The 26,675-nt window shown below is 35.3% G+C and overlaps 1 protein-coding gene across 1 annotated transcript in view; it reads left to right on the forward strand.

The window, feature by feature from the left end:
• The window catches only part of LOC141420535 (bifunctional heparan sulfate N-deacetylase/N-sulfotransferase 3-like), a gene marked incomplete at its 5' end in the record, with an annotated part of 32,728 nt that overhangs the window by 4,953 nt on the left and 1,100 nt on the right, over positions 1–26,675 (forward strand). The window contains 2 exons of the mRNA XM_074064641.1: positions 2,032–2,186; positions 22,349–22,534. Of these exons, the coding sequence (XP_073920742.1) occupies positions 2,032–2,186; positions 22,349–22,534 (341 nt within the window). The remainder of the gene's footprint in view (positions 1–2,031; positions 2,187–22,348; positions 22,535–26,675) is intronic.

Genomic DNA, 26,675 nt, shown 5'->3' on the forward strand with positions numbered 1-26,675 from the left:
AAGTACATGAAAATAAAAATCAGACTTCCCTACTAATGAGCAATAACCATATTCATATACATTTCCTATACCTTTCCATTGACTACTAGGAATATTCCCTTGTTTTCTATATAAAAACAAACTTAGAAGGGCCCCAGGTCAGAGAGTTAGTTAGGTACCAAAAATAAGACTATTTTAACACTAAACTAATCAGAACCCATTTTTTGATATTTTTTATTGTTGCGATGGGTTGGGGGTACATTGTGGCATTTACAAAAGTTCTTACAATAGAACCCAATTCTTATGCACAAGAGAAATTGAACTTTTGCAATTTAATTGGCAGTCCTCTAGTAGGGAAGCCAAACGGCAAAAGATTCTAGTTAGTAAGGCTGGTGTATTTCACTAAATTACTAAGAAATAAGAGTTGTCTGGAAGGTTTAATGACATCACGGATTAACTAACAACATGAAAGAGCAGTGTGATAATGAATTAGTAAATATCAAACTTATATCTAGACTACATTTGGTCAGCAAATGATAGCTAAAGACACTGAATTTAAAGTTGCTAATCTAAACGAAATTCAGGTCTTTCAGCTCTTATGAAATAACTTAGGATAAGTTATTTCATCTCTCTAAAGACCAATTTCCTTAACCTATACAAGGAAGTTAGTAGTGGCCTTTACTTCTTAAGGTGTTGCAATAATTAAATGAAAGATGAAAAACTCTTGACCAAGGTAAAATCTCAGTAATGGTTTTAAAGATAATAATACCACAGAAGGAAATAATGCAGGTAAAATACCACTGTTGTTTAAACATACATATAATAAAATAAATTAAACATTGCAATAAATTTATGAGGTTTAAGTATATTTTTTACAACTTAAGGAATTTGATCTCTGGTTTTTCTGTCTTCCCCCAGTTCTGACAAAGGAGGCAAGGACAATCCAACCATGAGCATTTCAACTTTTTTTATCATAGTGTTTAAAGTAATAAGCAACAGACATTTGTTCACAAGATAATAATTCTGATTTCAAACATCCCTGAAGTAGAATTAAAGAAAATAAGATTAATTAGAGCTATTAAGAAAAAAGGAAAGACATAAATTATGCCTACCATGAATTAAGATAAATCTGACAGAAGGCAGACATCATTTTCCTACCTCCCGGATGATTCCAATGCATAAATGTTTTTATTGCAGATTTCATTGTGATAGTCAAAAAAGGGTAACACATACTTGAGCTATCTTCCTAAAGAACCCTGAGATCAGTTGTTCTGTCATGATAAACTCTGAACAAAGTCTATTTAGAAAATGAATGAAGGAGAAATTAGTGGATAGATGCAGGGAAGGATAGGAGTTATATATGACAAGGAATCAAGCTTAGGAGCAGAAGCATGGGAGACTTTTCATAAACTAGTGAATTTCAGATCACTTTATCACAATCTCATTGCTGGGGAGGTGGAAGTCAGGAATGAATTGACTACTGGGAAATGCCAAGAGACTTCTGCCTATTTTCAGTGTGAAAACTGCAACAAATAACTGACTTAAATGATATCGTGTGCTGAGGGACACAAATGAATCATGAAATTATTTTGTTGTGACTGCACATACAACCATGTCAAAATGATTTACTACTGAGACTCTCACACTCCTTTTGGCAGGCATATTCTCATGATTACATTTGCTACTTGCCCCCATTCTCTCCAAACTACAAATTGTACAAAGATGCTAAAAGTTAAGAGTGCTGATGTTCCTGGGAATGGTTACATATTTCCATCTCCACAATGATGTTTATATCCATGTTGAACATTTTTAGAATGTTTGTCCTTTCTCTGGTTGCTCCCTAACAGATTTTCCTTTGCTTCATTTTATGTTCAAAAGCTCAACTATATGTAAGATAATATAAATGGTGTCTTATAAATACCACATATGATATCATAGCATGTATGATATGTACATATTTCAATATAGACAGATAGATGATGATGATAATAGACAGATAGATAGATAGACAGATGTAATCTCAATTAACTGAATAATAATTTTCCCCTGCAGGAACTCAAGAGGAAGATGAAGGAGATGACTGTCTGTTGGGGTCTGTGGATGAATTCTGGTGGTTTCCGCACATGTGGAGTCACATGCAGCCCCACCTCTTCCATAATGAGTCATCTTTGGTGGAGCAGATGTTTCTCAACAAAAAGTTTGCCTTAGTAAGTACCTTACTTTGACTACTGCATTGAAGTAGCCTATATTGACTAGAGAAATAACAAGGTTTTCATATTAAAAACTTCCTTGAGACTTTGGCATATTGGCCCTCTCTAAGCAGCTTTTCTCTCTGATCATTAAGAAGATCTTGGGATTGCAGTCTTTCAGTTTGAGGCTCGTGAGCATGTATTGGGTGCTTATCACCATGTTAATGCTTTAAGGGGTGTAATTTTAAGAGACACTTCACAAGATGCAAAACTGTTACTGTAACACTATGGACAGAGCTCATAAGACTTATCTACTGTCCAGAAAGAGCTTCCTACTGCACTAGGAAGGCAGAATATACACATTGATCAAATCTCCAACAAAATGAGATAGTCCATGATTTAGTGTCAAACTGTAAATACAAAACTCTTAGTTCAGAGAAAGAAGTGTCATTGGGAGTGGTAAGGGATGAGTTCTTGTGGAAATGCCATTGGGTACATCCTGAAATACCAGTAAAATTTATGTGTTGGGATAAACTGGAGTGAAATAAGACTAAAGTAAAATACCAGGAAAGAGACCATAAAGTGGTCACAAGACAATGAAGACTCCATCTAGGAAATGAAAAGATATTCCAAACATACATGTTATATGGATAGAACATTTGGTTGGCTTAAGTAAGGCATATTGTTTATACTGAAGGGTTTATGATTTGGACCAGGGGAATTCACAGTAAAAGTTTTAAGTTTGAGTAGTTCACCTTTGTGGTACTATAATCAAAGTTATACAAGAAGGTATTAGAATTCATAAACTCTATTGTTCTTTCTTAAAGACATAAAAAATCAGGAGTTCATGCTTGTTTTTTAACTTTAATCTACTCCCCAAAATAAACATTTTAGAGGGCATCCTTGTTATGGATTGATATCTTGTACAAAAAGTAAGAATAGGGTTTGTCTAAACTTATATCATGAAACAAATTACAAGCTCCTATAAGATCAAGAGTCACCTTTTTTCCAAAAAACTAAAGATAGTAAATAGCATATAAAATTGGGCAATTTGCAATAGGACTAAAAATTCTATCTCAGTACAGCAAGCATTGATTCTGTTATCTGCAGAAGCTTAACACTGCTGATTTTAAAAATATTAATCACCAAGTGATGATGTGGAGATTACTTGTGAAGTTGCTAAGTAAATCCGTAACGAAAAAGAGAAAGGAATTTGTGAGGGAAGAAAATATGTAAATATAGTGAGAGAAGGCAGGAAGGTTTGTTATTTTTGTTGCTGTTTTGGTAGCCTTCAAAAATAGTTTATCAGAGCAAGTTTGATAAAAAGACAAGTCATTCACTGTTTTATCCCTTACAACTCAAACAGTATTTAGAAAAATAGGTGTTCTATTATCATGTGAGTGAGTCAATGGATGCCAATATTGTGTTCATATTTAAAATTTTTAATACTTGAGAGCAAATATGGTAAGAATATGAGTTACATGTTTTTTTTACAATTTCATCATAAACTGAAAGAATAATTCTAAATCAAAATCTGAATTGATTTGATCTGATAATCTTATAATCTGATAATTCTTATCCTCCTAATTCAAGTGCAAGCAGAGATTGCTTAGGAATGTCATTTCTAACTATATGATGACAAACCAGATTATGGTGCTTGAGGCAGCAGAGAACAGTCATGGAGGATGAAGATCCTCATCTTCAGAAATAAGGCTAAATGTATCTTTAATGTTTAATCAAATATAAATCAATGGATTTTTTATTGGTCAAGGGAAGATAGATAAGGAAGAAAGACTGAGTCCTGGATTAGCTAGTCCCCAGCCATTACAACATAAAAGAGAATGTATACGTAAAGCATTTAGAGCAGCAGTTAGCACATAACTTTCAGTAGATGGCAGCTGTTATTTTTATTATCGTTATATTTAATATCATAAAACTATCATCTTCAATTTTTGCCTGGGCTCTTGAGTTGTTTAAAGTAACTGGTAATAGGGACAGAATCTGTACGTTTAAAAGTTTGTTTTGTATTGATATGATTTCCTTAATGTGAATTTTATACAATTTATAAACATGCATTAGCTAAGACTTACTTACCATTAAGGCATTAGAGCTCCAAATTGCATTGCAGCTAAATTTAAAGGTCTAATAAGAAAAGACCAATTGTTTAAGTTTCTCTATATTTTGTGTTAGTTCCTTCATTTCTCACAATATTTCTGTATTATTTCCTATATTTCTTTATAGGTATAATTATTTTTCCTTTATGTATGAGAATCACAGAAATATAGTAACTACTTTGTGACAGAATTAAAACCAGAAATTCAAGTCTTGTGATTCTACATAAACTGTGCCACTTGGGTTTCCCCACTAGCCTCTTGGACCCAATTCACAGGTTTAAGTGTAGATTTCCCTACTTATTGGTAATCCTGGCAATATAAGAGAAATGGAGAATTTGAGGTAGAAGTTACAGAGCAACTTTTCCCTTGGATTTCTAGAGTAACTTTCCACATGATTGAATATTATTTACCAGTTGATATAGAAACTACTCCAATTCAGCTGAAACTATTCTGGAGGAAACCCTTCGCTGTTACATTCCTAAATTAGTTTATATCCTGCTTTTCTCCATCAGATTGGAGGCTCTCGATTTTTAAATGAACATAAATGTTTCCCAATGAAAGAACATTCAAAGAAGCATTGGGCTGCCCTCAGAACAAATAGGTGTTCAAACCAAGGATGAAGGTCATGGATGCAATATTCAAATGGGTGATTGAGTTAAAGAATGTTTAAAGTCTCCTTCCAACTAAGAATCTGAGACTATGATCTGAAACTCTAGGCCCTACTTTCACTATCTATAGCCAAACACCTGTCATTTTCATTGAGTATTGAAAATTACTTCTGACCTATTATCCTCTTGCACAATGTGGACACATGCAACTCACAGAGGAATTTGATGCCCATTTAATTTAGCTTTCAAAGCTCTGTCTAATAACTTAGTATGGAACATTAAACAAATTGCTTAAGCAAACTTGCATTTGATGATTGCAACTATCAAAGGGAATGCAGCTTTAGAGTTTGATTTTTTTCTAAAAAAAAACTTAGTTATCAAATAAGTACTAGCTCCAGAATTGAACTGAAATTTTAAATGGAGACTTTTTTTGAAAGGTACCATCTCTGAAGTAAAGATTAATTTTACATTGATAACTGAACTACCACACTGTCTGAATTATCTACTGCACAGCTTCAAAAATAAGAGAAGGTAGCCCTAGAAAAGTAAAATTATCAATAAAAAATACTCTCAGTTGAAGAATTGTACCTAAATTTTGGCAAATCTAGTAGTTTAATTTTTAATGATAAAATAATTAATAGAGTTTTTTCTTAGAATTCTTTGTTAGTATCAGATAATATTTAACATTCTTTCAGACAATATTATAAAAATTTTTAATAGTGTAACAAGTTCCTGAAAACATGAAGTCATACTGTGGATTGTAGTTTTGATTGCATTATCATCATTTTTCAAATAATGGCTCTTTTTCTCCTTCTTTTCCAAGTTTAGCAGATGTCTATGGCCAATTATATAACATTTTAGATTGGTAAGCACATTAACTTTTCCAATATGGAAATAAAGATTATAGTACCAAAATATAATTTAAAATATATTGAAAGACTTGATGATTTAAGAAATATGTGATAATCTTTCAATTAGTTTGCTTGCTAGTAGAGAAGCAATAAATCCTATCATTTTTATTTCAGTGGAGCATTTTATTAAAAGGCACACTATACTTTCATTTTATTAATATTGAATACAGAGTGTAATTTTAGTGGTCTTAATAGAAGTGGAGAGTACCAACCAGGATGCAGAGTCCACTCAGAGCTGGTAGACACTTCCAGAGTAATCTAGGCAGCACAATTTAAGAAAGACACTGGCCATTACACAGTGCAGGATGGCCAAAGTCTATATAAAATTTACTTCATAAAATGAATGGCTTCACAAAATGAAGGGCAAGAGATAAGATAGGAGACTAAAGGATATATTATCAAGTTTAATATTCAACTTAAGAGGGCTGGTATGTTCATGCTAGCTATTTACAATGTAAAATGTGACAATACTATCTCTAATGCCACTATCACTGTATACCCTCCCCCAAGATGTCCCAAACCTTTCAGCTACTCAGCAACGAAATGAACCTGGCCCACAAACTGTCTCCAGTCTTCAACCCTCATCTGCCAGCAGTTGTGACTAGTCAATAGTATAACATGCTGATTGGTAACTATTTTGAGTATGGCTAATATAATCAGCAATCTTAGGATTTAGAAAGAACTAGAATCAGTGTAATCATGAAGGAAATCACAAAAGAGCAGCAAATTAAATTTAAATAAGCTTCTAGGAAGAATGATACTTGACATCTAGTAGGTATTCAATAAATGATTATTAGATGAAAATAAATAAATATTTCTTCAAGCTCTTAAAATTCTATTCATTATGATCTTAAAATGCACTTTTTTGTTATCATTTGGATGATCCAACAGGCAGGAAATGACTAACATTGAAAAGATGGTTTGCTATTGGCAGTTCCCCAGAGAAAGAGGCATGTAGTATTATGTAGGGCTACCTGGAGAGGCACTGGAGTTGGTCAGGAGGCAGAGGAAACAAGGCAAAAATGTGGTTTCTGGAGGGAAGGGAAGGCAAATGCAGGGAAAGCAGCTTAAGGTCAGCTACTTTGAATGCTTTCAATGGGCTCTGAGGTGTCTTAGTTGCCTGGTCCATGACCCTGGGGTGATTAGAGCAGGGAAATAATTGGTGGCTGAGGTAGAAGCTCTGGATTGGTTGATTTGCATTTGAAGAGTGTGCAGTCAGGCAAGAAGACTATGTTATCTCCAAGAAGTAGCTAGAGCAAGAATCTCTCCAGGATCAGTAGGTCCCGGATATCAAATCAGCAGAAAATAAAAAGACATGATTGATACATTTAAAGATGCTTCACTCCAGGTTTTGTATCTTGAAGCAACTGATTTTCAAACTTCTCATCATCCCAGTTGCCATACTTGTACCATTTGTAACTTGTCCTTCTTCCCAATATATGTTGCGCCAATGAAGTCTGATGGTCTTAGGAGAGCAGAAAACAGCAAAATACTTTTTATTTTCATTTGTACTTTACTTCCACTAATGTAGCCAAATATCACATTAAATTTTTAAGCCATTGCATCATAACTGTGCCTGCCAGATCTCTGACAATGAGCTCTTTATTAAGCCTTCTGGTATTAATTTTTTTGTTCAATTGATTTTGCTAACTAAATGCAAGTCTTGAGATTACAACTGGCACTTTATTGTTTCATATTTGTTCTATATTCAGTGTTACAGTATGTAAATATCCCAATAAAGATTGTTATATAACAGTCTTTATATATTTCCTAGCTCTGTGTCCTTCCTATTTTTTATGATTTTTGCATTTTTATCATTATTGGTAAAACTGAGCATATCATGGTTAGAGATTTGTAGAGGGCAACAGTCTTTATTCCAAATTAATATAGATCCAGTAATCACCATTATTTCAAAATAGTTGCTATATCAACTGCAAATTTGTTTAATTCAACTAATATCCATAAGGATAACACAAAATGTCACAGGGAGCCTTTATAAAATCAGGAATGAAGATGTGCATGACATTTTTCTGATACCACTTTAGAACTATTTTAAAAGGAATGTTTAGGGGCTGGGCATGATGACTCACACCTGCAATCTCAGCTACTTAGGAAGCAAAGATCAAGAACATCATGATTGAGGCCAACCTGGGCAAAAAGTTAGCAAGACCTCCCCACAACCATTAATCACCTGGGCCAGGTGTGGTGCCCAGTTTATGTAATCCCAGGCACCTGGAGACATAGATAGGAGGATCATGGTCCAGGCTGGCCTGGGCAAAAGGTGAAAGACCCTATGTAAAAAGTAACTTAAGCAAAAAAGAAAAAAAAGAGGGCTGGGGTATGACTCAAGTGGTAGAGCACCTGCCAAGCAAGCACAAGGCTCTGAGTTCAAACCCCACTACTGCCCCCCAAATAAAGGAAGAAAATGATAAGGTAATAAATATAATAGTTCCTCAAAGTTATTGCTGTCTTCTTTATTACTTCTCAATCAGTTCTTTAGCAATCTTAAGTTTTATGGGTTTGACTTTAGGCTCATTGATTTACAGACTCCAGAATCCTATCATTCTTCTCTTTTTATGTTGTTTTTTTTTTTAAAGTTTGGCATATTTTCAACTCATGAATCTTCTTATTTGCTTTCTTTACGATTAATGAAAGTATTTTCGTATCAAACCTACATGCTTAGCAGGGCATGGTCACTCAGACTTGTAAACCCAGTCACTTGGGAGGTGGAGAGGAACACAATTTGAGGCCAGCCTAGGCAAAAAGTTAGCTAGACCCCATCTCAAACAATAAGACAGCATAGTGGCCACACCTGTCATTCCAGCCATGCATGGAACAATCGTGATCCAGGCCAGCCCAAGCAAAAGCCTGGAAATTTTAAAATAATTTGTAATTACTTTGGTTTATATCATTACCTCTTCATCTAATTTTATGCTTAACTCATCATAAATATCTTGTTTTCTTTGATAAAGTAGAAGTAGAATAGGTAAGCAGATATTCTACTGTTTTACTCTATCATCAAAGTATTTCAAATCTCCCCCTTCACTTGTGTGAATATGGCAAATTTATTTCCAGCTGATCAGAGATATTTTCAGTTAGCAATTTCTGGAAAATTAATTTGTTCTGGTATTTATTCTCCTTAGCATTCCCTTATATTATCAGTTACTTGTTTTCTCCTTTTTTCAAATAATTGTAATCTTTAGAAGAAATTACTTCTTTTAGCTGCATTCCACTTATTAGTAGCAATTGTTTTACAACTATTTGTTTGCCAAAATATTTTAAAATCTATGTTCCTAAATTGAAAGATCATGTCTAATTGTTTTCAGAATTAGATTTTTGTTGTTGTTGTTGGCACTGGGGTTTGAATTTAGGCTCTCATGCTTACTAGGTAGGTGCTCTACCACATCAGCCACTCTGCCAATCCCAGAATTAAGTATTTTTTAAGTATTTTGAACTCTAAGGTGACACTGTCGTCTCCTCCCCAGAGTGCTAATGCTTCCACATAGATGATAAAATTCCACAACGTTAGAATGGAGTGATAAGGATGGAGACAAGCAAGGAACAATAGGGAAAAGCAGACAAACTGTATTACTCAAAAGTAATCAGTGGATGTGGGTTTGAAATAGATTCGGTGGGGCTTTTTATTTGACAGAGAATGAGGAAGCAAAAGGGAACAGGTCAAAAGTAACATTGAGAAGGCAGGCAGAATGCCTCAACTGGTAGAGCACCTGCCTAGCATGAGGCCCTAAGTTCAAACCTCAATACTGCCCCCAAAAATTAATTAGTTAATAACACTGAGGCCTGAGTCTAACTTGTTCTATCTGTGCATACTTATTTCAAACTTTGGAAACATGAACTGCTGCTTTTTCTTTAAAATCTCTGCATTTCACCTATGTAAAAACACCCTTCCCCCACCTTTATCTACAGTGGCACAGAATTTCTTCTCATCTTGATACATTACTGGATTTTTGAAAGTGCTTTTAATTATCACCAAGGACTTAGAATCCTTTTCTTTATAAATTTTTCTTCATATTGCCCTGTTATTTATTCTATGGGAAGATTTCATAGAAATTCCTAACAAGATACTGTAGAAAAGTATTCCTCAATTCCTTTCCCTTTTTCCTCAAACAGAAATGCTACATTTCATCTCGAGCCTCATGTTTCTGGTGACTTAAACTGGTTTTGTAAAAAGAGAGATAAATTTAACAAATGTGCTATATGAAAATAGTCCCTTGCTGCCCAAATTTATGTGGACATGAAGTGAATTAAAAGCCTTCTTGAATCCTCCTATAAATTCTTACTTGTGGGCTGGAGTCAGTGCGGGGCTGGGGGAAGGTCTATTTCCAGAGCCATGTGTGCTGCTCCTGAATTTTGATTGTTCTTTCCATCTTTACATTTACCTAAAATGGAGGGGCCATTTGTTTTCTGAGAAGTGGTTATGAACACAGCAGAGATGTAAGTTGTGGCACAGGAGAAATAAGAGTAGATCCTGTACAGGTGCTAATCTTGGGTCAACTTCGAATTTTCATGTCACCCATTCCATGTTCCCAGTCATTCCATGATTTCTATCACTTCTTTCTTTTTATCATTTTATATTCCTTATTAAAAATCTTCACCCCCACTTCACTTGCAAATGTTTTATCCCACACCTGGATCACAATAGCAGCCTCCAGACTCATCTCCCTAGTTCCCCATTCTTTCCCTTGAATTTATGATCAGATCGGGGAATGTTGTAAAGCTCAAAATTCTATAATTCTGTCTTCCTTACTTGCAATAGAAACTTGCATTTCAATAAGCAAGATTCTTGCCTCTCCTACGAAAGTATAGAAAGAGAAATTGTGGAATTCTAAGTATTAGACATTGTGTTTACTTCTTTCCACACATCCTTAGAGTACTTATGTAATTTTCCTAAGATTGAATAGCCAGTGGAGGCTGGACAAGGGATTTATTCCTGTAAGTCAAGCTCCATCACCCATGTCACCACCATAGTTGGTCTATTTGAAAGCCTCTATCCTATTGCTACCAATTGCTGTTAAACAAACCTCATAAGAATGATATTACTTCTCTAACATGGTACACTTTAAGACAAATTCAGGGTATTATAGTACAACATTTTATAATGTTTTTATCTTAAATAAATAACTATGTGTGATTTATATAATTTCTTGTGTTTGTACAAGCACCACCTCAAGCATTACTATCCTGGTGATTATTACACATACTGGAGGGTAAGCAATGGTTATAACAAACAAACATCATCACCAATATTTCCATTCTCTCAGGAATATCAAACTTCAATTCACATTAGTGCTATGCAGACTTACAGATTCCTTGTTTAATCAACCTTGTATATTTTCAGAAAGATGAAATGTGTATCAAAGTACTCTGAGAATTTGAGGCTGCCACTAGATTGTTTACAGCTTTATTAACTCTGAGAGACCCCAAAGGCCCAAATAAAATTCATTGCTTCAAATTCTAAGAAAGCTACACAAGTAAACCCGCTAATTCCCCCACTGTGTCTCCAGATAGTTTTCAGTTATGTCACCATGCTATAAAAAGTAAATCTTCATAAATTTCTTTTTTTGCTTTTCTCTTCTTGTGTTTACTTGAATAAATCCTAGCAATTCAAAACACAATCAACTTAGCCTGTGCAAAGTACAAGTGTTTACATCATTCTTTTGAGTATTCTCAAAAAGTGCATCCGTTAGTGGTGTGTTTACTTATGAGGCACTTGACAAATATATGATGGCTCTTCAAAATTTCTGAAGCGAACTCTCAGAGAAGAAAACACCATGCCCTGTTAAATGGAAACGGACCTAACATAAATTACATAGTTATTAGGGAAGAGTGGGAGCAAATCTGTCACTTCACCCCAAATAACTTTTATCTGACAAGTGAAAATGAAGGTCAAAGCAGAGTGTATGCACATTTTGTGACTCTTTTCAGTATTACTACTGAATTCTTAGCTTAACTCTTGTTTCTGGAATGTGCTCATGCATTTGCTTATTAAATACCATTCAAACTCATTCAAGAATTCAACCACTCACTTGCAGGAGTATTTGAAAGGGAATATCAGGTCTCAAGGAAGGGTTTTTGCAGATATCATTTCTATAGCTTTATCAAATGTATGGTATACTAGGGATGTTCATTACCTCCCATTTTATACATAATGTTTATTACTTTTGCCAGAAGAATTTTGTACTGTGAATAAAAGCTTTTTTAGATAAATTTAATCATAATAGTATATCTTTTAGGAACATTCACCCTTAAATAAGAATTATGAGTTGTTTGATCCAAAAGTATGGTGGAAGTATTCTAGGTTTACTTTTATTTACATATTTTATTTGTTGTTTCAAAGGGAGAGACAATAATGGTAACTGAGTGAAAGAACATTCAATGACACAACTACTATCTTGTTTTTGGTATATCTTTCTTTGTCTACAATATTTGAAATAATTATTTACATTACCCCTGCTTGGTAAGTGAGAAACTAGAAACTTGATGAAGTTACACAACCTGTCCAAGATCCTATGATCTGTGAAGTGCAGCACTTTGATTGAGTCCAACACTCCTGAACTCTGCTTTCTTCCTGCTGCTGAGCTATTCTCTAACTCTAGGACACCTGATGCACTGATTATTTAGTTGTCATGGACTTGGCTATCTTTGAATATAGAAAGAATGAGATTCTTTTTTCATTATATAATTAATTGAAGATTATACACTCAGAAATAAGTAACTTCAGAAGATAAGGTCTCAGTTCTGTTTTACAAGTTACCATAATGCTATTCTATTTCACAAGAGCACATTATTAATACCTTTGTCCAAAGACTTTGTTACTGTAAGCATGCTTCATATTAACCAAACTGTAAGACAAAGAGCATTTCCTTACTGAGGCTTCTGGAACCATATGAATATATCACCAACCAGGGAAGTTCAAAGCTCAGTTAAGCCTCAAATTCAGGAGGGTTTTGTTTTGGTTTTGCAAATTTGAACTCGGAGCTTTGCACTTGCTAAGAAGGTGCTCTACTGCTTGAGCTGTATGCCCATCCTTTTTTGCTCTGGTTATTTTGGAGATAGTGTCTTGATTTTTGTGAGGTATATGTTACTACACTCAACTTTTTTTCCATCACGATGGGCCCTTCAGACTTTGTTCCCTGGGCTACCCTGGAACCATGACCTCAGCCTCCCACATAGCTTAGGATGACAGGTGCACACCACTGCTTCCAGCTGCTGATTGTGATAGTATCTTGCTAACTTTTTGCCGGGGCTGGCCTCAAACTATGATCCTCCTGATCTCAGCCCCCCAAGCAGCCAGGATTATATATACAAGCCACTGAGTTCATAACAAAGGTGTGACAGATTGACTCATTGGCTATGTGATTGAAATCATTCTCTAGCTCTTCTTTCCTCAGAGGTCAGACTGATATCACTTCCTCGATACCCCAACTGTCTAATTACACGGTTGGTCTTTCTGATGTGACCAAATCTCATCCTAAGTCCTCTTGTTAGTATAAAAACACATATGGTCGCACAGGCTTATCACTAATAACAAAGACGTTCCTGTTACTTGGGAAATTCCAAGGATTTAAGGTTTCTTTCTAGGACCAGGAATGAGGAAGAGCAACTGAATTCTTTATTACACAATAACTGCCAAGAGAAGATGATTTTAAACCCTTAAACTAAATGTATTAAAAATAACATGACCGTTACAGAAGGCTTTTTCACATACCAACCAAAAGACTGAAATTTACAGTATGAATTTAAAAGCGTCACATAAGAAAACTGAGAGATATTCGGTAACCAAATCTACAAATATTAGCCAGTTTTTTTATCAAGTCACTATCACATTTTAGGAGGTTATTACTTCCTTAAATATGTAGAAAGAAAACTGCACCTATTAGTTTCAGATTAAGTCATAGATTATAAATAGTATATTCAGATTTGGCAGCTGAATATGAGATTATTTCCAAAACTACAAAGATAATATCAAAGAAACATAGAACCTTATCTTTTAATTTATTTTTGACATAGGATCTCACTATGTATCAGACTGCCCTTGATCTCAGGATCCTTCTACCTCAGGGTCCAGAGTACTAGATTACAGGCATCTACCTCTATTCCTGGCTTAAAACAGAATTTTAAATCTGAACTTTAGTGATTACTTCTATAATTCCTTTATTTCACAATTGAAAGAAAAAAATCCAATTCTTTTGCTACTTATATCTTTCAGGATTTTAAATTTCATACTATACCAGACATCCCATTATTTGTCACAAGAATTATTCTATTTTTTTTTTCATTTTTCTTTTATTATTCATATGTGCATACAAGGCTTGGTTCATTTCTCCCCCCTGCCCCCACCCCCTAACTTACCACCCACTCCGCCCCCTCCCTCTCCCCCCCCAATACCCAGCAGAAACTATTTTGCCCTTATTTCTAATTTTGTTGTAGAGAGAGTATAAGCAATAATAGGAAGGAACAAGGGTTTTTGCTGGTTGAGATAAGGATAGCTATACAGGGCATTGACTCACATTGATTTCCTGTGCATGGGTGTTACCTTCTAGGTTAATTCTTTTTGATCTAACCTTTTCTCTAGTACCTGTTCCCCTTTTTCTATTGGCCTCAGTTGCTTTAAGGTATCTGCTTTAGTTTTTCTGCGTTAAGGGCAACAAATGCTAGCTAGTTTTTTAGGTGTCTTACCTATCCTCACCCCTTCCTTGTGTTCTCTCGCTTTTATCATGTGCTCATAGTCCAATCCCCTTGTTGTGTTTGCCCTTGATCTAATGTCCACATATGAGGGAGAACATACGATTTTTGGTCTTTTGAGCCAGGCTAACCTCACTCAGAATGATGTTCTCCAATTCCATCCATTTACCAGCGAATGATAACATTTCGTTCTTCATGGCTGCATAGAATTCCATTGTGTATAGATACCACATTTTCTTAATCCATTCGTCAGTGGTGGGGCATCTTGGCTGTTTCCATAACTTGGCTATTGTGAATAGTGTCGCAATAAACATGGGTGTGCAGGTGCCTCTGGAGTAACCTGTGTCACAGTCTTTTGGGTATATCCCCAAGAGTGGTATTACTGGATCAAATGGTAGATCCATGTCTAGCTTTTTAAGTAGCCTCCAAATTTTTTTCCAGAGTGGTTGTACTAGTCTACATTCCCACCAACAGTGTAAGAGGGTTCCTTTTTCCCCGTATCCTCGCCAACACCTGTTGTTGTTGGTGTTGCTGATGATGGCTATTCTAACAGGGGTGAGGTGGAATCTTAGCGTGGTTTTAATTCGCATTTCCTTTATTGCTAGAGATGGTGAGCATTTTTTCATGTGTTTTCTGGCCATTTGAATTTCTTCTTTTGAGAAAGTTCTGTTTAGTTCACGTGCCCATTTCTTTATTGGTTCATTAGTTTTGGGAGAATTTAGTTTTTTAAGTTCCCTATATATTCTGGTTATCAGTCCTTTGTCTGATGTATAGTTGGCAAATATTTTCTCCCACTCTGTGGGTGTTCTCTTCAGTTTATAGACCATTTCTTTTGATGAACAGAAGCTTTTTAGTTTTATGAGGTCCCATTTATCTATGCTATCTCTTAGTTGCTGTGCTGCTGGGGTTTCATTGAGAAAGTTCTTACCTATACCTACTAACTCCACAGTATTTCCTACTCTTTCCTGTATCAATTTAAGAGTTTGTGGTCTGATATTAAGATCCTTGATCCATTTTGAGTTAATCTTGGTATAGGGTGATATACATGGATCTAGTTTCAGTTTTTTGCAGACTGCTAACCAGTTTTCCCAGTAGTTTTTGTTGAAGAGGCTGCTATTTCTCCATCATATATTTTTAGCTCCTTTGTCAAAGATAAGTTGGTTATAGTTGTGTGGCTTCATATCTGGGTCCTCTATTCTGTTCCACTGGTCTTCATGTATGTTTTTGTGCCAGTACCATGCTGTTTTTATTGTTATTGCTTTGTAACTATCTCCACTCCTATTCAACATAGTACTGGAATTCCTAGCCAGAGCAATTAGGCAAGAAGAAGGAATAAAAGGAATACAAATAGGTAAAGAAACTGTCAAAATATCCCTATTTGCAGATGACATGATCCTATACCTTAAAGACCCAAAAAACTCTACTCAGAAGCTTCTAGACATCATCAATAGCTATAGCAAAGTAGCAGGATATAAAATCAACATAGAAAAATCATTAGCATTTCTATACACTAACAATGAGCAAACTGAAAAAGAATGTATGAAAACAATTCCATTTACAATAGCCTCAAAAAAAATCAAATACCTAGGTGTAAACCTAACAAAAGATGTGAAAGAACTCTACAAGGAAAACTATACACTTCTGAAGAAAGAGATTGAGGAAGACTATAGAAAGTGGAGAGATCTCCCATGCTCATGGATTGGTAGAATCAACATAGTAAAAATGTCTATACTCCCAAAAGTAATCTACATTTTTAATGCAATTCCCATCAAAATTCCAATGACATTCATTAAAGAGATTGAAAAATCTACTGTGAAATTTATATGGAAACACAAGAGGCCACGAATAGCCAAGGCAATACTCAGTCAAAAGAGGAATGCAGGAGTTATCACAATACCTGACTTCAAACTATATTACAAAGCAATAACAACAAGAATTATTCTAATATTTAACAGTCTTAGCATGTAAACTGTTAGCAAACCTTAATTCTCTAGCCTGGAGATAAATCCTGGCTTTCCTGGTTTTATGCTAGGTTTTGTTGAGTTTACTTTCCATGATCCACCTGGCCAGCAGTCACTGCCTTTCCTCACTTCTCCTCAGTCATAGTTGCTACTCCAGGACTCCACCCCCAGGTGCCAGAGGCCCCACAGGTTCTCATGAGCTGAAATTTTTGTATGGGCCATCAGTTTTATATTAGGAAAACAAATTGCCTTTACAAGTTTTAAAATGCTTCTCATATTCAAGGAAATAGTTTCATAAACTTGTTTTCTTTGTATATATTATATATGTATTGTATGTATATATATATACACAACATATATTCATTTATAAATATGTGACAAATATGTGTATGTGTGTGAATACACCTTTTTTGTTAAAAGGTTCTAATCTCATTTTTCTGAATATGCTCTTATCATCTGGAAAAAATGTCTTAAATAGCCTCAGTTCTTAAAGAAGCCACTTAAAAAGTCAAAGCAAACAAGTTTCCTTTTTCTAGCAACAACTTCAAAATACCAAACGTAAATAGAGAAAAGCTTTATCTTAAACTCATATAAATTGTAAATGTAATTTCCGAATACTGTGGAATAGTTAACCAAAGCATGAACTTTCATATACTGAGAAAATGGGACATTCCAACCAAAATGAAATACACAAAAGCATTTAGAAGTATTGCTAAATTATGTTGTAATGAAGCTTTACATTTTTTTCTCTGTAGATTGCAGAATATCCGTTTAACTTGGTATCATTGTGGGGGTTTTAATTACATTAGTTTTCATACTTGCCAATCTGTGAAATATGGAAAGAAGCAATGGGTCTTCTAGTCATTAATGGGAATTAAAAAGTTTCTTCTGTTTGAAAAGATTGAGCTAGAGATAAACATTAAAAGTAAAATACCATTCTTAATTACTAGCAAGAGTTTAGGTAAATAAATACAATTAAAGATAGTAATAAACAATGATTTCCTCAGTGATGGCGTTAATTGTGTTGCTCAAATACCTGAATGCTAATTTTTTTCTTTTCTCTTTGAGTTTTTAGGGGAATTTTTCTAAGGGCTACAGCATTGCTTTTTGCTTATTCAATTGTATTGTCTCCACAGTGTCTACTTGGAAATGATAATTTAGTAAAATCTCATAATTTCATATTTTATACAGTGCAATTAAGTATAAAATTTCAAGATAATAGATATGTCTGTGTGGCACTGAAATAATAATTTTAACTGAAGCCTCAAACATTTTCTTGAGTATTACTTATATAGGTATTAAAATTTCCCTGTGAGTTGCCACACATCTGCTAACTGGTAACTTCCCTGAGAAAATTGAGAAAGTAAGAATTTAAGTGAGAGGAAAGTGGTCAGAATTGGTCTGCACACTTGGTCACCAGTACCTGTCACATGCTTGCTGTAGACTGGGCACTGAGCAGAGAACAGGGAATAAATCAGAACCCAGACTCCATGGGACTTGTTTAAAGTGGAAGAGAGGAAGTAGATAACTAATTATAAAACTATGCCATGTGCCATGAAAAACAAGTGGAGACAAATGGAGACAAGTCTTAACCTGCACTTCATTGATTTGGGGACTTGTCAGTAAAGACTTCTCTGAATATATGACAGGATAAATTACCTAAAACAGACTGCAGCCTTATTCAGGTAAAGAGATGCAGTAGGAACTCCCTAGGCTGAGAAAGCCCCACATGGGAAGATACTGAGGTAGAAATGAATGTGATGAGTTTCGGGAATAGGTCAAGGTGACTAAGCGCAGTGAAAGGAAGAGGGTGACTCAAAATGAGGCTAGATTTAAGAACCAAGGGTCATATCCTGCATAGCTTGTGACCATGCTAGGAATTTTTCATTTTAAATACAAGGGTAAATCATGAAAATATTTTTTGAGGCGGTTTTTCACTATGTAGCCCAAGCTGGCCTCAAACTCAAAATTCTCTTGCCTCTGCTTTCTGGTGCTGGGATTGTAGGTGTGCACCACCATGTCCAGCTCCTTGGAAGGATTTTGATCACATGGCCATATTTGTGTCTTTAAAATATTTCTTTGGCTACTAGGTAGGGAATGAATTGGAAACAGGCAAGGAAAGAAATTGGTAGGATATTAGAATCCCATGTCAAAAGGCTATGAGATAAGATAGATGGGACTAAGGTGATGAAGGTGGTAGAATTAGAGAAAAGTGGATAAATTTAAGATATGTACTGAAGGTGGTACTGATAGGATGTGATAATGGACTGGACTGGATTTAAGAGAGAATGAGGACACAGGAAATGTCAAAAATAACATCTATATTTTGGAGGTGGTATTGGGGTTTGAACTCTGGACCTTGCTTGTTAGGTGGGTACCAAACCACTTTTGCTTTATTTATTTTTTTAAGAGAGTCTTGCACTTTTTGTCCAGGGTTGGCCTCAGACCACAGTCCCCCTACCTATGCCTCCCTCATAGCTGGGATTACACATATGTGCTACCACACCTGGCACATTTTTCAAATGGGAGTCTCACTAGCTTTTTGCTCAGGCTGGCATCAAACTGCAATCCTCCAAATCTCTGCCTCCCAAGTAGCTGAAATTATAGGCATGTGCCACCACATCCAGCTCATGCTATCTTTTTTGACATAGAATCTGGTTGGTTAGTAGTTGATAGTGTCATTTAATGGCATGGCAGAACCATGAAGAAAGAGCAGGGGTGAGGGGCAGGGGCCAGGGCTAAGACATGGAGATCAAGAATCCAGTTTTGAGACTAGTAAATCTCACTTGTGTTCTAAGTGTTTAACTTACATTTTATGGTAGCATAGCCATTTTCCCAATCTTTTTGGTCCATGTTTTCTTTCACTAGGAAACTCTTGACATAGATCACAGAGCTTGTTGATCTAAGATGCTATTTTCAATCTAGAGTCAATGAAAAACATAATGAAAATTAAATTTTAAGTTAAGATGCCTAAGAAAGTATTTTAGACTTTCTGCCACAGATTGCTGAACATTATGTACTTAGTCAGCTATTATTAACATTATGTACTTAGCTATTATTATTACCCAGCATTATGGCTAACCTTCCAGAACATGGGAATCTGCCTTCCCAGAACATACTACCCACAATGTTAGCCTAAACTTTTCTATATAATAAGATTTCAGATGTTCTCTCTAGTATGCAAATTTAGGGGATCAGATGCATGTATCCTTTATCCAAAACTCATTAAAAAGAGTAACTCTCAGTGATTCACATGCTGGAACTACATGTTGAGAGTATCTGAATGGCTCAAGAGGGAAACATGCCCAGGAAAAGGTAGTGGGGTAGGAGTCATTATTTACCCCAGAAGCCCATGAGAGAAAATTTCAAAATCTAGTGAATATATAAAAAATAGCCTATCTCTTTTGACAAAGGAAAAGGGTGTCCCAGAAGTTTCATAATATCTGTGTTATGGTTGAGTAATGGATCACAGCACATAAAAACAATGGAGTTGCTAGAAACAGTGGCTCACATCTGTGATCCCAGCTACTCAGGAGGTGGAGATCAAGAGGATTATGGTTCAAGGCCAGCCCAGGCAAAAACATTAGACCTTATCTGAAAAATAACTTAAGCAAAAAAAGGCTGGAGATATTGCTCAAGTATTAAAACCCCTGCCAACCAAGCACAAAGTCCTGAGCTCACTCCAGTACTGCCAGAAAAATAAAAATAAAGAGCAATGGAGGGAAGATAGTAATGACGACAATAATAAAGAGCATTTGTTGATTGTGTGTCACATTTCAGGAACCCCACTAAATGTGTTCCCTGTCTTATTTAATTACCTCTGAACCCTCTGGGGTAAGTACTCTTCTATCTAGCATTTTAGAAACTAAAGCATGAGGTCATACTTAGGTCAGAGGTCATACTTAGGTCAAAGGTCATTTGCCAAATGCCACATAGATAGTAAATGAGAGTGAAATAGCCAGATATGTCTGAGTCCAGGGGTGGAGTTTTCCACCACTCACCACACTGTACCAGCACACCAATAAAGGATGAGACTTTACTGCCAACAGCTAGAAGGAAAACCAAAAACAGTATGTATATTAGTTGGGGAATATTGTTTAGCACTTCAAAACAAGGGAAATGTTGCTGCTAAAGTATCTTTTTATTATATCGGGTTCCTGAAGATACTGACTACTTATAGGCATTTATAACTACCTTGAGCTCTTGATCAATATAGGTTTTTACAAATTTGCAGGCATTTGAATTGTATGATGTAGCTCTAGTCATTGTGAATTTTATCCTTGCTTTTTCCCATACTCCTCAAAAAATTCTTGTGATTGTTCATTTTTTCCTTTAAAACCTTTTTTTATTGGTGTGCTGGATGGGGGTACATTGTGGCATTTACAAAAGTTCTTACAATATATCAAATACCATACTTGAATTCACCCCCTTCACCATTCTCCTTTATTTCCCTTCCCCCCATTCCTGGAACAGTTTCAGCAGGTCTCATTTTTGCATTTCATACATATGTACCAAGTATTTGCACCATATTCACCCTCACACACCCTTTCCCTACATCCCTCCTTCCCACTGGTGCCAACCGCCCAGACAGGACCTGTTTTGCCCTCCTGTTCTCCAGTTTTGGAAAAAAAAAATGAAATCTTTGTTGAAGATAGCTCTGTGTTCCAGTGCATCACATCCTTCCTTTCCCTTTTTGTTATTATTTTGATTGTAAAACAAAGCTAGCCACACCTCTTTAACTTTTTCAATATATATTTGTAACACATTGCTGTAGCTCAATCCACTTAACAGCCTGATGTTATGGTTCTCTGTATGTGAAATTGCTCTGTGGCATGAAGAAAGCTTCAAGGGAAGCTTATTAAAGTGGAACCTTTGAAAACTATCAAACAATTGAAAAATACAAACAGAAAAATTAAAAACCCATTCAGGAAAGACAAATATGTCAACACTGAAACTGTAGGAGTTCTTTTTCTAAAAAACATGTTTCATTGTTTATGCTTGAGTTATTTTCCTCTATGCCAAAGAGCAATGAATAAGGACTAATGGCCACTTCAAGCAGAGAAGAAAAATTACAACTATACTAAGTTGTCCCAAGCCCCTTCCAAAATAATCCAGAGTTCATGTAGATTTATTTTGGGAATGGACAGAACTTGAGCAGGACCAATTGAAAAAAGAAGCATTGTGATGCATGATGGGTTACTTCATGATTGCAGTGTTTCTATATTTGTAAATTTGAAACTTTTTTAAATGAACTTATTTTATACACTAAAGTTTGATTTCAAGTATACTAATTTCCCAGGTTATTTGGCTCTTTTGGTACCCTCTATTTTCACTATGAAGACTTTTATTTCAAAACAAATTGCTCTATAGAATTTTCTACATTACTTAACTAAAAGTGTCTTCTCTTGAGACAACATTGTCTGTTATAGGCTCACAGGCTGAGGGACCAATAGGAATGTGACAAACTTGGTAGAAACTGCAGCATACAAAATAAAACCCTGTGTCTGGTGAACGTGGAAGGTTCACTATTACTCTAATAAATAGTTTTATTCTTAGGAAAATGATGAATATGTTTGTAGCAAGTGTTTATTATTCAATTTGTTGAAATTGTGAGCAATAGAATAAAAACAAGTGGCTCTGACAAGGATGTGTTGAGTGGCGTTCACATCACCTCTCAAACACATATATCAAGATCAAGACTGGTGAAATGGTTACCAAGCTTCTTGAAGTCTAGAGGTCTTCATTTATCACTCTAGTTTTACAAACTAATTAGTAATGATGGATTTAAACAATTGTATTTATAACACATTTCAAAATTCTGGGGTGAAAATATGATCAAGACAAATCTTCGCACATTCTAATGAGTTTGTTTGGTCTTAGGAGCACGGCATTCCTACTGACATGGGCTATGCAGTGGCCCCTCACCATTCTGGTGTCTACCCTGTCCACGTTCAGCTTTACGAGGCCTGGAAGAAGGTTTGGAATATTAAAATCACCAGCACTGAAGAATATCCACATCTGAAACCAGCTAGGTATCGGAGAGGCTTCATTCACAAAAACATCATGGTGAGCTCCCTCCAGGATTCATAGAGTTGAAGTAATTCTTCCAGATTTCCCACATTTGTAGGAAGAAGAAAAAAAGAACAAAAAGTTACAGACAGAGCTATAGGAAAAGCTCCATTTTGTAGGAAGCGTATTGGTCACATCTAAGGAAAGGATCTTCCTATTACAATCACTTCAGTTCTTCAAATATGACTTCAAAAATAGGGTTTTTTTTCTGACTCTACTACTGATTAGCAGGCACTGATATGAAAACATTAAGAAAACATTACATCAAATTTGTAGATAATTTTGGAAGTCATCATTTCTTCAAAAAATAATTTTGCAGATAAAACTAATACCAACTCTATATTAACCATGCTGGCCTTTTATAAGCTAAACTGTGTTTTTCTTCTTACCATGCCAGGCTGAAAAAAACAAAACAAAACAAAACTCAACTATTTGCAGCAAGAAGCCACATTCGAAGTCCTGCTTAATCATTAACAGATGATAACACAGAGAATAAATGACAGATGATGTTAATTAGATCATTACTCTCCATTGCCTAATTCCCTCCAGATCCTCTCTGTTTTATTTTGCTTCTTCTACACTGGCAAAGGATATTGTTAAAATATGTTACTATCTAATATTTTGTGAGACCTTCCAAGTAAGTCATTAAATTTTAGTTTTTCCCTGAGTCAGGAAATCCAAGGAAAGCACTGTGAAGCTTGGAATGGTCTCCTAATTTAGACTCAAATAACAGAAAGAAACAGCCCAAGAACACTATGTGAACAACCGTGACAGTCAAACTGATACGCTTGAACAAATGTCAGCCTTCCAGAATTAGGTGTAACTGGCTTCTTTGTAGACAATTTTCTAATGTCTGCAGAAATTAGAGTGGATAATGACATTTAACTTGTATCAACTCACATCTTGACTTGTCCTTCAATTAAAAAAAATGTTATAAATGCTACTTGGGGAGATTATGGCCACATTTTATCCCACCCTGCCCTTCCTCTGTACTGAAAATGAATTTACTGTGTCTCATGTTGCCAGGCTTCTGACCAGAGAGAATTTAAAAGACCTGTCTTATATCATGATTTAAAAGCATTCCAATGTGCTTTTGTCATTTTAGAATCCTAGGTAGCCTTACGATATGGGTGTTACTCTAAAGATTTTATTCAGTGTTTTTGCTTTGTTTCTGTTTCTGTACTGTTAGAAAACTTGCTAGGATATGACCATGAGATGTGTTTTTTTTTCTCCTGAAAAATATATTTTACCTGTATTTTAAATGCAAGAATCTTACAGACAATAAAGACTTCTACAGGTTTCCTGCTTTGATGGAATTGTCCCTGTGGTTATACTTTCGCATGGAAAAGTTTGATTTGTGGGCTCTTGGGTGAGAATTTCCAAGTGAGAAATGTTCTATAGGCAGCTGATTATGCAATAAGAAAGAGAGAACAAGGCCATCCAAATAGAGATATGAATGAGACCACAGGAGCCAAAGTGCCCTCCTACTGAGAGACAGAAAAGAAAAAAGGGGCAAGAAATTGAGGAATGAACCTTCTGTCAGACCCATATTTGGCTATATGAGGTGAGGGAAACTTTATGTTATGACACATTCACAAATCAAACTCAAAAGACTTACAAGAAAATTCATTATCTTCCCTACTGACCAGCTATTGATTCTGTTATCCTTGATTCAGTTCTGTAATTCAAACATCACACTGAGACCCCACTTCCAGTCAGTCTCTGAATCCTAGCAATAAGTCTTTTATAATATCTTCATTGGTACTACCACAGCCACCATCTTGAAACACTGCCGGGATTTCCATTTCTTAACTTTGGTGCTTGTCTACTTATAGTTTGACCCACCCCCACTGCAGTCTATCTCAGAAGCAGTGCCAACTTAATCTTTCTAAAATTCTGCCTCCATCCTACTTTTCTTACCTTTATGAGTTCCAGTTGTTTCCATGCCCTTTAATTTGATATTCAGGGACCTGAAAACAATCTTCTCTATGTCTACCTTTCTGTCTTCCATTTCCCTGCCACTTACACACTTGCTCTAGCCAAACAGGCCAAAAACATGTTGCTGTTTTTCTGCCTTTGCTGTTTTTTCCACCTTGAGCAACTTACTGGCCACACTCTACCTATTTCTATTCCCTATATTCTTTGGTATCAAGTCCTATATCTTATATAATTTACAGTAAAGCACCTTGGTATATATCAGTTCAATACTAAACTCAGGCCTGCCACTAATAGAAATGCACATTGGTGAAGCCTCCCATTAATCCTGCTGACAGCAGCCCCCTCGCCCCCAGTGTTTACTGAGTATTGTTGGCAGTTTTGTCTCTTTGAAGCCTTAGTTATAGGACATTGGCTTCCTGTTGACTGAGGCTTTCATAAGGTTTTCATGGGTTCATTAGAGTCTCAGAGTTCAAATTTGATAGTGTTATACTCTGACAACCAGATCTAGAGGGTAGTCCATAGCAAAATACCTAAAAAATAGTTTAGCTAAAATCATATACTTTTAAAATAATACTAACCTGGCAATCGCATGTGAGCATTTTCTTGTTTAGCTTTTGGATACTTTTCCTTAGCCTTATATATATTAAAACCTGCAAGAGTGGAAGGGATGAATATGATCAAAGTCCATTATATGCATATATGTAAATATCACAGTGAAACTCCTTTGTATAATTAATATATACTAACAGAATTTTTAAAAACATGTACCTTTTTATTCCTCCACATGATCCAGTATAAAGATTAGAATAAGTATTTGGTAAATAAATGAAGAAATATTATATAAAGCTTTGCTTTCCAGGAAATGACATTTCCAAGACTTGTTAGGAACTATATTTTCAGTTAGAATATCTTTCTCTCACTTCCTTTCTTGTTGTTGACTTTGTGCTAGTATTATGACAATGTAGCATGCTTTCAAACATACACATCACCAGAGCTAATACTCTGTGATTTAAGCTAATGTCCTTTCAACTGTTTCAAGATGAATTTGCTTCTAAGGGTATAAGCTTTACCAGTTTACAAAAATAAAAAGGACATACAGAGACTTGATTTATTCAGCAATATAGGATACATTGATCAAGCTGAGAATTAGCTTCCTAAGAAAATGTTCCAAGAACTAGACTAAAATTTATTTACAATAGATATTCAAACTAAAAAAAAAAAAAGAACTAGTATACTTGTGATGGGCTGCAAAACATGGGACTTCCTGAACAGGCAATATTTTGAAAGTACTTATTGAACTAAATATGCTTTAAGAGTTAAGACAATAAAAATGAAGATCTATTTGCTTAGGGCAAAAAAGCAAAGCTCCCGCCTGTGTAAAATTTGTCACTTTCCAAAATGTATTCATTAATTTTCTGCCACTTCAAGTGTATACTGCAAACTCAGCTTATCATGGGATCATTATATTTAGCTTAAAAGTAAAGCCTTTTATAATTACACTGTTATTTTATCTGTAAAATTTTAAAAAAACGTACTGATAACAAATGTGTATAATAGAAGCAGAAGGATTTAAAGGATGAAAAGAGACCTTCTACTAAGTGACCATTTATCATTCTGTTTAGGACATGTTCTAAAAGTTACTATGCAAGTCAAGTGGATAATCTCTTACTTTTGAAACTGGCAGATTCACACCTAGAATTTTGGGCAGTTGCAATAGCCTGCAGTGGTCTTTGCAGACTCTAGCAAATACTGTGATTTGTGTTTTAATATCTGTTATAATTTAGAATGTCATTTCCTAAGAAGCACAATGGGTTAATAATTGACTTCATTTTCTAATGCATGTGTAGAATTTGTCAGAAAGTAATATTCTTTACATTTTTGCCTACTAGGATTACAATTTAATGCAGATAATTCTAATATTTTAAATTCTTTTTACTGCTCTTTATTTCTTATGATGCTAAAATATATTAGACTTCATAATAAAAGTACTTTTTTTCAAATAAAAAACATGTTTTATTTTGCTTTTATGAATTGTATCTTTTTAAATTTTTTTTTTATTATTCATATGTGCATACAATGTTTGGGTCATTTCTCCCCCCTGCCCCCACCCCTTCCCTTACCACCCACTCCACCCCCTCCCTCTTCCCCCCACCCCCTCGATATCCGGCAGAAACTATTATTTTTTTAATTTTTATTTTTT

Source organism: Castor canadensis, unplaced genomic scaffold, assembly GCF_047511655.1.
Source record: "Castor canadensis unplaced genomic scaffold, mCasCan1.hap1v2 HAP1_SCAFFOLD_335, whole genome shotgun sequence".
NCBI lineage: Eukaryota > Metazoa > Chordata > Mammalia > Rodentia > Castoridae > Castor > Castor canadensis.